The sequence below is a fragment of the Struthio camelus genome, chromosome 1 (genome assembly GCF_040807025.1).
Source record: "Struthio camelus isolate bStrCam1 chromosome 1, bStrCam1.hap1, whole genome shotgun sequence".
Taxonomy (NCBI): domain Eukaryota; kingdom Metazoa; phylum Chordata; class Aves; order Struthioniformes; family Struthionidae; genus Struthio; species Struthio camelus.
The window spans coordinates 75697537-75711741 of record NC_090942.1 but is presented as its reverse complement, the minus strand read 5'-3'; the positions used below and the strand labels follow the sequence as shown (position 1 = coordinate 75711741).

At 39.7% G+C, this 14205-nt stretch overlaps 1 protein-coding gene across 1 annotated transcript in view; it reads right to left on the bottom strand.

The window, feature by feature from the left end:
- ST8SIA1 (ST8 alpha-N-acetyl-neuraminide alpha-2,8-sialyltransferase 1) overlaps positions 1-14205 on the bottom strand; it is a 138376-nt gene that overhangs the window by 60605 nt on the left and 63566 nt on the right. Inside the window, exons 3-4 of the mRNA XM_068949611.1 lie at positions 9040-9149; positions 2867-2959 (exon numbers count right to left, since the gene is read on the bottom strand). Coding sequence (XP_068805712.1) covers positions 2867-2959; positions 9040-9149 — 203 coding nt within the window. The remainder of the gene's footprint in view (positions 1-2866; positions 2960-9039; positions 9150-14205) is intronic.

The window sequence follows — 14205 nt, the reverse complement described above, 5'->3', positions numbered from 1 at the left end:
CTAAAATCTTGTGTTCCTTGTCCTACTCCTGTTTACATTTGCAAATTGGTTCTATGTCTAGAGGGAAAAAATGGTAGCTCAGATACCACTGTGCAGTAGGTACTGGCAACAATTTCATTTTCCAAAGGCAATCACTCCAGTTTTAAAATATCACAGAAAATTGCCTCCACATCCCTGGTATAAAATCCTTGCCCTCTCCAATATGCCTAATCATAAATTATCTGGTAAGGATTAATCTTTTAGATGCGATGAATGGTGTTGCAGGACCAGTTCGCTAAATCTGCCATAACACACTTGAGAAATAATTGAGATGTCAAGCCTCATCAATATCAACCTACTTAAAGTAAGGACAAGAGGGGAGTGGAAGAATGATAATCAGTAATACCATTATGTGAAGCTAGTTAACTTACAGCTTAGAAACAGATCTGTATCAGTCACGAATCTGAATGTCCTTGAATATTGTGGAAGCCTGACTTACAAGCAGTCTTAATTCTTTAAAAAGCTTCTTTTCATAGAAATAGATTCTCTATTGAGAGAGCAGCAGTCTTTCTCAGCATTTTAACTTCCGAACTTGCACCTTTTCCTCTTGTATGTTCAAGTCTGACTCTAGCTTAACATGCAGGAGGTAAAATAATGAGTTTGGAAAGCATAAAGGAAAGGTCAATAAAATACTATAACGTTCATTCCTCTTTGCTGATACAGAAACTGGACAAAGTCTTAAATAGAAACAGGAAAAGAAAAAAAAAAAACAACCTCTTTATGACCAGGCAGAGGAAGCAGAGTCTCAGATTGCTCAACAGCTCCAAACCTAAGAGAAGGTTTCTGCCAATTTTCAGCACTATGAATTTGTTCTCTGTCTCAGTAATTGGCCATATATGTATGGCATGTGTATGTATCTAATCAATACACATGCATATACACCCCATAGTACTTTCTCATCACAGCTCTCGCCAACGCTGTTGTATCACAGTTGATCATCCACTCGTTTTGAAAACTGATTTTGCAAACAAGTTCATTTCCTGTCCTGTTTCCATTCCTGCCTCGCTTGCTCTTTTTGCATTTCCCTCTCCACCCACTCCTTCCTTTGAGATCCCACTCACACAACGCATCTTCTCACTCTCTTCATCTGCCTCATCAACCATATGCTCACTTCCATCTTTTCCTCCTTGCTGAATAACTCCATAGTCTCTCTAGTCTAGCTCCAAAGTCTTCCTCTAACGTCACTGAAGTGTTCTTTCCTTTTCCTCTTCTGTTCAAAAATGTTAAGTGGAGTGAGTTAATACTCCTTTGGAGTTACTCCTTTTCTATTCTAGGCTTTGAAAGGGAGGAAAAAAAGGAGAGATCCATGACTTAATAATCCTCTGCCTTGACAACTGTAACGTTCTTTATAAACTTCATATTTCCCACTAGTCCTCTTCATTTTATCCAAAATGCCACAGCTGAATGGATCTTCTTTCCCTGATGTGACGCTCTGGCCATTGCATTCCACTTCTTAAATCCTCGCATTAGCTTCGCACCTTCCACAGGATTTCCAGATTCCCCATCCTCAGTGCCACTGCTCTGAGCAGATCCCTCTTCTTGCTTGTCATCCGGCACTATCCTCTGCCGAGCCTTCACCCTGCCAATGATGCCTGTTATCCTACAAGAACGTCCGTCTGTGCCTTCTCCTGTTCAGACACCCTCTGCTTGGAATCAACTCTTGAGGCTGATTACTACTCCATTTCCCTCTTGTCCTCCCTCTCTTTTCCACTCTGTCAAAGACTATCACATAACCTATTTTTCCCCACAGAAAACTAGATGTTTGAACCTTCAATTCCTGATAGAGAGGAAAAACATTAAATTAAATTTAAATATCAAGAAACATCCATTTCCACATCTTGTTATGCCCTTCTTCTCTATTATTCATTTTATTTCCCTGCTTTTCTTCCCTTCCACAATCCTTCACCTCCCAGCACCTGCATTACACGTTCTTTTATGCCTAATCATTTCCTGTTCATCCCTTCAGTTTATGCTTTTCTCTGTTTTTCAGTGAACATGGCAGGTTACTACCAGATTTTATTCCGTCTGCGAACAGCCTACCACATCTTAGGTGATAAACAAATAACATAGCAATTAAAATTCAGCAAGGTAAAATTAGCGAGGTGGTGCTGACATTTTTTTGTTTGTTTCTTCTCCTCTCTCATCAGCTACTGACATTTAGAAAAATCTAACCAACTCTAATAAACAAAAAAATTTTATCCTGATTTCCTAAGAAAGTAAGACTTATATGACCACAACCTGTCAATCAGTCCTCTCCTGAGAACTTCTGAACCTGTAAATCAATATCAAATACATAATATCGAGATAGTAAGAGCCCACAACTTTCACAGAAATTATCAGTGATGGAGCAAAGAGAAAGTAAAATCAGCAGCTGCAGTAAAGGAAAGGGGAATATATATTATAATATATATTATATATTATAAGGGGACCTTAATCACTGTGGGACCAGCAGCCAGCTGGCCAGCCAGCAGAGGAGTTTGGGACACCCATCAATACACACCTAGCTTGCAACTAGCCAAAGCACATGCTGGTGCAGGCCTAGTCATACAGATACAGAGAGGGGGCTGGAAGCACTAGTGGGAGAATGGTACAAGGAAAATTTGTAAAAAGTCAGGCTTCATTAGTTTCTCTGCTTACAGTGAAAGGATCAGAGTTTTAGTCTCTGTTCATTTCATCTAACTGCAATCCACTGTTTATTTCATCTTTTCTGGGATCAGAACATTGTTCATTGTAAAAAATATAACACGATGCACTAGTATCTATAATACAGAGCAAGCATTTTCTTGTTTGTTCCCTCCGTTCAGAGAAGAAACAACATGCTCTCTACCTTTTCTGAATTATACTGGGATTTGCAGTCACCAGCTGGGTTTTGGATCCAACATCTCTGCTGTATTCACTGGACAGAGGAGGAAGGTTGCACCTGCACACAGAAAGACATTCAAGATTTTAAATGACACTCAGGATTGACAGGCTTCAGCCTCAGGCTTTTTTAAGTCTAAATTTGCAGTTTTCATAAAAAGCAAGCTGACAGACAACATAGAAGTACTAAATAAATACTGGACTAAGCTATGGATGGTCCCTACTTCACCACATCTATAAGCACAATAGGACATTTTTGTACTAGATTGTGGAGAAATACATGAATAAACCCTTTTGTTGAGATGATCCTACATAACTATGAAGCAAAAAAGAAACCGCAGACTTGGCATTTCTGCCAGGTTGTTAGGCTGACAGGCTGTGGAAGTAAGAGAGCATTATTGTAAAATGCAATAACTTCTCTCAAATTCCTTTAAAGTTCTGTTTTTCACTCTGTTTCATCTTGTAAACTAGTATCAGGATCCAGTAGGTTATCACCCTGTAGTATGAGAAGCATTATGTATGTTCCTGCAAGCAATGGTCTACTCGAATATTTAACATTATATCGTGGGGTGTCTTCAGTGCACCACAATTTACCAAGAAACATAGAGAAAAAATTTAAAGCGGCTCTTTAAATCTCTGTATTTCAGCTCCTCTCACAGTCTTGTTCTGGCGGGTAAGGTGATAACGTTAAAAAGACAAAGTGACTGGGCAAATCTACTCTGGAAAGTAGAGACAAGACTCAGAAAACCAGAAGTAGAGAGAAACTTCCATAAAATGAACAGGCCTAAATGCTCCATAGTAAATACTTAGGAGAAGGAGCAAGGAGTGGTAGATAATGTCCAAAATACATTCAAACAGTATCCAAACCCATGCACTGCTACAGCAATTAAAGTCAGGAGACATCTTTATATAGAAATTGCACCAAAAATGAGTGTCAAAACAATATTTTTCATGCCAAATCTGACCAGCTTTTTAAATCAAAGATATGAAAAAAATACTTCTAATGCTTAAAAAGCAAAAATGAATTTTCAGAGAAAAGCTGATGTTCAGAATTTTTCCACTAGAAAAAGGTAGATCTGTTTGGGGGTTTTTGCAAAAAATGTTTTTTCGGCTCAACCATAACCTCCAATTTTTAAGTACAAACACCAAATCAAAAAAAACCTGTATTATCCAACCAGCTTTGCCTGCAATGATTTCACTCTTTTTCTACAGCGCGCTTAGAAAAACGCAGCCCGGAGAATTAGAGCATGACATAAGGACAGATGAGGGGCACACTCAGGTGCAAGCTCCTGCCTTTTTCTGCTCCCACCGAGAGCACGCACTCAGCAAAAGGCGCCGTCCAAGCCCCTGCTTGCTTGGAACTGTGCAGACGACTACACTCAACCCACCGACTACGAGGCCCTTGGCATTCAAATAGGGCAGGCAGCAGCGCAGAGAGCGGTTATTTCATATTCCGTACTTCTCCTCCTGTTACCAGGGCGACACAGGTTTCTTTGCTGCAAGTCTCACTCCCGTGCAAACGCACGTCATTTTTCTCACCAGGTTCTCCACTAAACTCTCTTTAGCCGCTCCTCTCTGAGCCTTCAGAGGCTGGCTAGCTCTCTAAGCCAACACTGTTGCATACATCTTCCAGGGTCAGTAACAAAACTCTCGAGTCCAGCAACGAGTTCTGGAGAAGGAGAATAGGAGCTCATCCTATTTCTTTTCTATGTCTTTTCAAATGGCACAAGGCCCCTTTCCTGCACCAGTAAGGAGCGGGAAAGCAAGCTCCATTTCAGGTTCTATGGTGTTCTCCAGGGCTCCTGCTCTTGCGTTGGCTGCCGTATACTTCCACCGTGCTGTGAAAATCAGTCTCCTAACACGGAAAGCCATTACTTGCTTAGCAGTTGCTGTCTGTGACAGTACTTTCACTAGCTCGTTGAGTGAACAGTTCCACAGGGTGTAGCAAATGAGCTTTTTAAAGCCGGACTGCCCCTCTCCAAACTATTGTTTTGTGCAATGGCAGTGCCTGGAGAGGGCACTAGTGTGCACCTAATATACTCCCTGCAATTTTTGTTAATGCAAAACACCCCACATTCCCTAAGAAAAAAACAGAATGGTGCAAATTTGCATGGATTTGCATACAGTCAAATACCAGCCATCAAAACCATATTCTTAAATTCACGTCCAAATGCCAAAAAAATGCCAAGAGAAGGACAGCAAAGTGGTTTGTCTACGGAACACAGACGAACTCACTCGTGTTCACTAAGAAAAATAAAATTTCCATGAAAACTTTCTCCTTGTCATGACTGTATTTGTTAAGACATGCATAAAAGTACTGAGATCTCAGTTGGGGAACAGCTTCTAGTTTAGCCTACCACAATTTAAGAGAAGCTAGACAACTTAAAATGAAGCCTGACAATAGGAATCAAAATAAGAGGTTTCAGAAAATACAATCATTGAAGAAACAGTAGAAATATAAGGAAAGTTTAATTCTCAGAAAGAAAGAACAATAAAAATCTTAAAAAGTGAGAAAGGTTTTCATTAAAAGAAAAAAACAAAATAAAATAAGCAGTGATTAGTTGTTCCCCACATCTGTGCTGGGTAGCATACAAATTAATCAGATTAATACTATTTAGAAAGGTTGTCGAATTTCTCTCAGTGGCAGTTTTCAATGGCAGGTGAAACATCTGTGAGGCAAGATATTTATATAGTTGACTTGCCTCAGAGCAGAGAGGTAGAATAGATGACCTCCACCAGTCTACAACTTTATGGTCTCTGATTTGAATAAACACAAACTCACAGGGCAAGCTTCTAAGAAGCCATTTTTGATTGACGCTTACTTAAAAGTAATATGAAGAACAAGATCTCGCACTAGTTTTCACCATCTGAACTTCTGAAAAATGAAATTTCTTTCACAAACTAGTCTTAGATGCGTTATTTAAACACATCGAATTCGTTTCATCAGTAAATTTCATTCCCAGCTTGTTCTTCATGAAATATTAAGAAACGCCCTAAGTATCCAGCAGGGAAACCAGCTGGTCAAGGAACCTCTTGGCCTTCCAGATAATTTTCTTAAGCTGCTCAGCTGAGTGCCGAGCCTTATGCAGGTGAGAAACACACTAAGAAGCAAAAGAGCCATTCTAAGGAACATGTATTTTTAATTATCTTACTCTTGGCTCCACACACTTACTCCTCAGTACCAGAACGTGTGGGAAAGAAGGAAGTACCAGGACAACATTTAAGGCCAGCATTTTTTACATGACTGGAACTGGAAGAGCGGAACATATCAGTCTTATGTATCTCCTTGCTCAGTCTTGAACTTTAGATGGGGGAAAAATCATTAATGAACACAGCAGTCTATGTGCACCTTTTTTACATCTGAGACCTTTCAGCTCAAAAGGGAGCAACAACTGCAAGGGTAACTGAGAGGAAACTTCCATCTTCACAAGGCAGCAACGGCTCTTTTGGGTTTTGGTCTAGAGAGAAGTCCATGTCCCACAGATAAAGAGAAAACAGGCAATTTGGCTGGGCAATGGCATATTCATTTGGTAGATGTTAGGCAATTATCTGTTTTGGAATATATTATGCATATATGGTAAACACACAGTTTAATCTGCTTTGGCTGGAAGTAAAACGGACTAATCTGAATTTTTAATGTGCATTTCCCAACGTTCATTTTTATTCCTTTGTAGCATCTGTGCCAGTATCAAGACAATAACTACATATGGCAACAGAAGCAATGTTTCTCTGGACAACCCCCAAAGCAGCACCATATTTATCAACCCCAGCTTTGCCTGGGCTAGTACAACTACATAGCACGGCACAGCATGACTAAAAGGTAACAGCTTGGCTTCTTCAAACCAGGCTAGCCACATCAGGATAGTGAGCTACCCACACCTGCCACTAGTCAACTCAAACATAATGACAGGCTGCTTCCAGTTTTGAAACAAGCTCGATACTGAACAGCTCGGAGACCTCACCCTCAAATCCCCCCGCACTGTTTTACAGTGGAGAAAAGGAATATCTGCAAAACAAGGCCAAACCAGGAAAGGTGACTGGGAAAAGGAGAGAAGTGTAAGGCACAGGAAAATTTCTTCACAAACTAATGCAAGAAAATGGGGCTCTCTGTTTCCCACTCTTTTGTCAAAATAAAGACAAAAACATCTCTTAGGGTTTAGTACCCAAATTTCTCTCTTAAAATAAGTATTTGCAGAAAGGGTAAATCAAAAATGTTGCTTAAAACTGAGGATTACAAACCTGAAAAAGGACCAGGAGTCAGGAGAACAGCCTATTATAACCACTAATATATATATCACGTGGCCAAGCACCTTTTTCATTCCATATGTAGTGTGCTATGCCTTAGGAATTGAAAACTGCTGCTCTTTTAACTCGTGTGCTGGTACAACTGTGTTTGGAGATGATGTTCAGAACAGGATGAGTTTAAACTCATTAATTAACCTTAGTGATTACAATATTTCAGGGAAGATGGCTGCAATTTTATGACTGAGCTTATGGAAACATACTTAAGTGAAATCAGAAACAATGTGAATGGAAGAAAAGAGCAATGGCAAAAACTGACATGGTATTTTACATTGCAGAAATACTTTAACGAGAATACTTTAACGATATCACACACATTTCTTAAGAGCAAATGAAAGATGCAACGCAAGTCATTATTGTACTTTTTCACTCTCAGCTCTCAGATTATAGAAATCAGATTTAGACAAGATCTACTAAGTCCTATCTTCCACATGCCATAAAAATATTTTCTCCCAGTGGTATATTAGCTTCTACTCAAAAGAACTGAAACATTTTCCATAAATACGACTGCATATGATTAATACAATACAGTCTGCAGACAGCTATTGAGATTTTGCAGGATTCTCCCTATTGCTCCTTTCCAATTCAAAGTAAGTTCTATATAGATGATAGCTGGTTTTTGCTCCCTGGAGAGGAAAATGATTTTTCTGATCAAGCTAAAAGAGCTGCTTAAAAGAAAAAGCAAAAAAGTTTCTATTGTTTTTGTAAATGGTTGCCCCTACGGTATTGCAATTTTCCACTGCATCTAGATAACATTACCACGATCTACCCTGCAGTTTCTTATTCTTAGTCTCCAGAACACCTAAGGAGTTTCACAGTAACGGCAATCAGCTCACTGAGTCCCTCCTTCTGTGCCTTACATCTTCCCTTCACTGCATGTTTTAAGTATATGTTTCCTTTGCCTTCAGTTTGCTGTATTTCTTTGCTTTTAGACTGAGGTCATCTTTGGTCTTCAAGATGTAAATCAGAAATCATGGTAAAGCTGTTTGCTTTTGAGCATTGTATGGTTTTACAATAAGCTCTCAAAATCTAATAAGGGGACTTTCTGAAGTGGTAGTTAATTCTGCATCCATTTCAAAGTCTTATGAACCTCCATTTTTCAACTTTTTGGGAGCCTCCTCCTATCTTCTCCCCCAGAATGTTTTTCTTGTTCATGTCGAACAAAAAGGAATTAATATTCTGTTTTTCTTCCTTAAAGAATGCAGATCTGAAAAGTGCCAAATTCAGTCAAGAAAGCATTATCTGGCTCAACATGCTACTTGACACATTCCAATAAGATCAAAATTGCAAAGGTGAAAGGGAATGTGGGGAATTCAAAGGAAGCAGTATTAAGGAAAAAGTTCAGCCTTTCCTCAGTCAGTCAGAAATTATCTTGAGGGAAGAAACACATGGGAACATTTTAGCTTTTTCTAACTTACTTCTTAAGTCTTGGCCTATACCTCCTCCTCCTGAGTTCAATGGGTGTCAGATGATGGTATTTAGTGTTGTAGAGGGCAGAGCACACCCCAGGACGAGACCCTGTCTAATACTGCGTAATTAAAAAGAAAAGCAGCTTTCAGTTCCCTTTCCCTGACATTATACAGTCTGGCACAACCTTAATGCATCCATCTGCAGATTTCCCCACAACACACGCATTTGCAGAAGCCAGTTAAAATTGTCCTTATTGTCTTTCCTCCCACTTTTACCCAAATCACTTGTGTAAAGCATCCTGCAAAGGCCAAAAAAAAAAAAAAAAAGAAGAAGGCAAATTATAACTGATTATTCACAACTGAATAGCTATGAAAAGTGAGAGACTCAGCAGGGGAAAGGGACAGTGTGTCATTGAGGTTTCTGTCTTACCGCATGACAAAATCTGCTTGATCTATTTGTTTGCCACAGCCACTCTTTTTCAGAATCCCACCGTTTCCCACCACGGAGCATTTCTTCAATGGCAGCTGCAAGGGTGTAGCCTAGCAACAGAAAACAAGGGCGGTTTTTACCGAGGAGAACACATACAATCTTTGTAACAGCCGCTCCTGGAGAACCTAGGGGGCTGGCAGGGCTCAACGTGACAGAAGAAAAGGGAGATTTAGGAGCTAGAAAAAAAAGCAGAGAAATTAGCCGATATGCAGAAACAGGACCGTTCTTACCCCCACTCCCCAAACCAGAACGCAACAAATAGGTAAGGCAAAGATAACGATATTTCTGTAGAAGCAAAACTGCGCAGTTATAACGTCCTCATGCACGTACTGACCAAGATACGCAGTAAGAATGTACTTTCTCTTCACGTTGCAAGGACAAAAAAGAAAAAACATAAAAGACTGGAAGAAAAAACCCCATGAAAGTCACCTTCCTGAGCTCACATACAGAAGACAGCTCCGGGGAAGGCAGGCAGGCGCAAGGAACAATACAATCACAGTAGGTTACGGGGAGTCAGGAGTCACCCTGGCTCTTTACGGTTCTGTCTCCAGGACTGGTCACTCAGAAGCCTTAGAGAAAGATATTCAGAGCTTGATAGCAGCTGTCCAGATGTAGCATAAATTAAAATAAATAGGAGCATTTTAACTGTATAGGAGCCATTGTAGTAGTTTAGCAGGGCATCAATGTGCAAGGTCAAATTGCCATGCCATCGGGGGTCAATACTGCATCAAACACAGTAATATATTAGATTTGTATAATCTTCTTCATTCCAGAGAATCTCAAAACGACATTTTCCTGTCAGCCCCTGAGTTGTTCACCTATAGTAAGGTTGGGACAGTAATTTAAACAGCACACAGGAGTCCCATACATCACTGCAGCCAAGCACGTTAATAACAAGAAAATAAAAATAAAAATAAAAGAAAGTGAAAAGGCATGGAAATTCAGAGTAATGTGATATTGTTATGAGAATGGAAGCTGTCTACGATACCAGGGTTAATATTCTCCTCCTGCAAAATTTGTGCAGGGATTTTTTCATTTATCAAACCTGCCAAGACTGACTTTGCAGTAGCGACAGAAGTTAACCGTGTCAGCCTACGAGAACGCAAATGCCACAGTGGCAGGCTGCAGCATCACAAAACAGTTATTCTCTCCTGGAGGACAAGTTAGAAAGGCAGCAACACTTATCCTCACTTAAATATTGCAAGACATGTACAGAGCAACATCTAACATTACATAATGTATTCACCAGACATCACAACAGTGTATATGGTCCAGAAAACAGACCCAGTGTTACTGCATAAACTCCATATTTGGTAGGACTTTTTTGTTATAACATCACATTTCTTTTCTTCCTTACGCTCAGCTGGGTTTTGTTTTTATTTCTTTCCTCAGCAAACTGGGTTCTATTCAGCTAGTATAAAACCACAACCTGCTTTCTAATGAAATGAATTAAACCATTTTGCATATCTTAATCCGGGATTAGCACACACTAAAGCAGAAATATCAGGGTTTTTTCAGTTTCCTGAGGCCCAGCTACTATTAGGAACCCAATGACAGCACCGCGGAGCAATACTGAGTATGCAGCTGCATTCTTGGTCTGCATCTGCCTTCTCAGGAACATTTTTTAATGTACACGTTTCTTGAACTAGGACCATATCTTGAAATTCAAAGGATATTTCAGAGGTGACCCTGACCAAATGAGAGCCCATAGGCTCACTAAGGGACAAAAAAATGGGAGGAAATGTAGAAGAGAAATAAATTTTATAAATAACTGTGCTTTTCTTATTCAAGGTATCTCAGAGCCCCTTCCACAACAGCTAGTTATGTGAAGACAAGACTGTGACAAATCCCAGACAAAGGCAGCAGCCATTAACTCTTGTATTTAAGAACTGTGGACACTCTGTCATGCAACTCCTGTGGCTTTGGTACATGTTCAATGGCTTTAGTCCCCCAAAATAAACATTTAGGATTTACTAAATGATTAAAAATTCTGTAGGCTGAGGACAACCTTAGACGTTACTTGAAATGACTGCTGTCCTTCAGGGGAGAGCTATCTCCTCTTGTGCTTAAAGATGATAATATTAGTTTCTATTTGCATACAAATACCTTTACTTCCAAAAGCACATGAAGCTTTGAAACTCCTGCCCTTGGGAGAATCCCAAGGGAGGAGCCCAATTCGAGAGAAGGATAAGATCACGGCTGCTAGGGTGATTTAGGGGAGCCAAAGGAAGGGATAAGGGGCAGAAGAAAATACTGCTCTAGCTATCCCTCTGCCTAACCTGCCAAGAAGCCCACTCACACCATGGAGGTAGGAGAAGAGCCAGGCTGAACATAGTTCTCGCTGAAAACCCTCCATGCCCACAAAGGCCCACGCTTTAGCCACCCCACGCAAAGTACTGAAAATTCTGGACACTACACAGAGACCAGACAGAGTTTACAGGCCCTTGTTTAGCTCAAAGTGTTCAACGGATGCAGCTTCCAGAAGGCCATACTTAAAACAAGCTTTGTACAGACATTATGCAAAACATCTCATTCCAGGACCGTTACATTGGGGGAGGCTGTAAAGAGCTAAGGACTAAGCATCCCTGCTGCTTGGAGGTATTTCAGCTGCTTTTAGCTTAATGAAGAGCAATTGCTTAAGATGCCCTAGAGAAACCTGCATGTGTTATCTTACACATGACTTTTCTTCAAATATTTAAATTACAGGTCTGTGTTATTGCTCAATCTGCCAGGGCCTTCCAGGAACTCTGCTTTGAGCTTGTTTGTGCAATCAAACCGCCCAGTCATACACAAATCACACCAGTCCTAAACTCGAGCGCTGCCCATAAGCAAAAATGAAACACATGGCTCCTTTGTCTCTCTGTAAAAGGCAAGGCTATTTTTAAACCAGCTTCTGAGGAACAGGCTACTGGGCTTTGAACCCATTAGGACATCACCATCCTGTAACCTAGTTGGCAGCAGCAGCTCCGACCACTGCCAGATGCTGGTGTGGAGGGCGTGGAAGATCCTTCCATGACTTCTACAGTTGAAGGACACTCATGAGATGAAGAGCATGGACAACAGCACTCATAGGCTTTTCAAGACTAAAATGCTGTGGGCTTCACCCATTAACTCTGTGATTTCCCATAAGCACTCAGTTCATTGCTTCCTTTGGACTATCCATAACATGAGGTGTAGATAGCTTAAGCAAAACATAACTAACCAGAAGGAAGCTCCATCTCTAACAGGCAGTGGGGCTACCTGGCTCATCGCTCTCTTTCCATACCACTACCGCATCCCCTTGCTGCTCCTACCGCTGACGTGTCAGGGAGCAGGTATGTCTCCACGCAGCTTTCTGGCCACTCCTCCTTTTCGCCGTTTCTGTTACCAGGAGCTCTGCATGTCCCGGGGGATACTTAGAGTGCCCAGCAAGCAGCAACACAGAATTATGCACTTCAGTCTGTGCACCTAAGGTTGAACTTAATATCAAATTTATTGTCCAAAGTTGGAGGCTGTCATTCTCTTTCTAAAGGTGGGAAACACTGAAGATGGATATCATTTGTTTTTTAGCTTGTGTCAAGTGATCTTTTGCCATCTTCATTGTGTGAGTGATCTGTTTTGATTTTTTGAATTTTATATTGGGGTTGAAGAGCCAGAACAATAACACAACTCACTTGGGAATATAAGGTTAAATAATTTTTACTTTTTTGTAAAATAATCTTGGGCATTACTTGTAATTTCAGGAGGAGACCACTTTCAGTCAAAAATGTCATTTTTTTTTAAAGTGATGGTGCTGTTTAGAGAGAATGCTATAGAGTAAAATCAAGTTTTCTTGTAGGCTCATATTACTGACAAAACATGTTTCACAGGACTTGAAAAACCTTTTAACGCTTCCCTTCTTTATCTTCCAGAGTATAACTCTTTCCTAAGCAAATTTTCAGTTCTTAGTTAACAGGATATAATAGGGACCCGACTGTCATTTATGTTAAATGATTACAATAAGCTCAGTTGTTTTTCTTCTTAGAATTGGAAAGTGGCCTGACTAATGCTTGCTTTGGAAGGTAAACTGTAACAAAAGTATTTCTATTAATATTAGTTTCCTGAAACTGTGTGTCACTTTGTTAACACATTTGTTATTCTCTTTATTGATAAAATTTTACTGAACAGCCAGAGTCTTGTGGGTGGACTAGAAAAATAGTACAGCATCAGTTTATCTAGCTTAATAGAGAAAACGTAAAAATAAGTGACTGACCCACACCTATTTGGAAGCAGTCATTAAAACAGAATTTGCTAACACTGTTAACTAAAAAAAAAGTCACATATTTGGAGTAAGCCGGATGAATTCCCTGTAAACGTAAGTTTAAAAAAAAAAAAAAAAAAGATTTCATATGATGTTTTTTAAAAAGTTATTGCTTCAAACAAAACTAAAACAGAAAGGCCCCATTTTTGTCTTATTTTCCCTGATTCAAAACTATGAAACTCCACTGACAATCAGTGAAGATGTTCTGGTTCATATTTATGTAAATGGGAAAAGAACCTCCACATCCCCCTATGAATTCAATGACAACTCAGTACACAAAGCAATAGATTAAAGACTCCCAATTGAATATGGGATTAATTTAACAAAGCATCTATCCAGCAATTCACTGATTAGTTTCATCGTTCATCTAAGCAGAAATAAATCATTGTCATCAGTTCAAAGAACATTACACAGTACTAACAAAATATAATTTATTTCAGATAATGCTATTCTAACTCACTTTGAGTTCATTGTTAGGTTGTTAATGAATTAATTTTTGCCCACTCACTGCCAAAGACTTTAATCAGCAACCAAATCCTTACTGGGAAAACAAGGAAAAATGCAGTATTCAGCCTCTGATTTAATGCTGAAGATGTCAAAAACATTGAAAATACTGGGAGAATGAATTACACTAAAATGGCTTTTAAATAAGCATTTCTGAATTTGCAAAGAATGCTGTGTTTTTGCTGTTCCTTTTGAGAGGAGAGCATCCTCATGGAAATAACACAGTCCCACTCTTTTCCCAAGGATCCAGTGAAATCCCAAGAGTTAACCAGAATCACATTCAACCTTTAATGTTCTTTTCCTGCACCTTTGTGTAGGGAAGC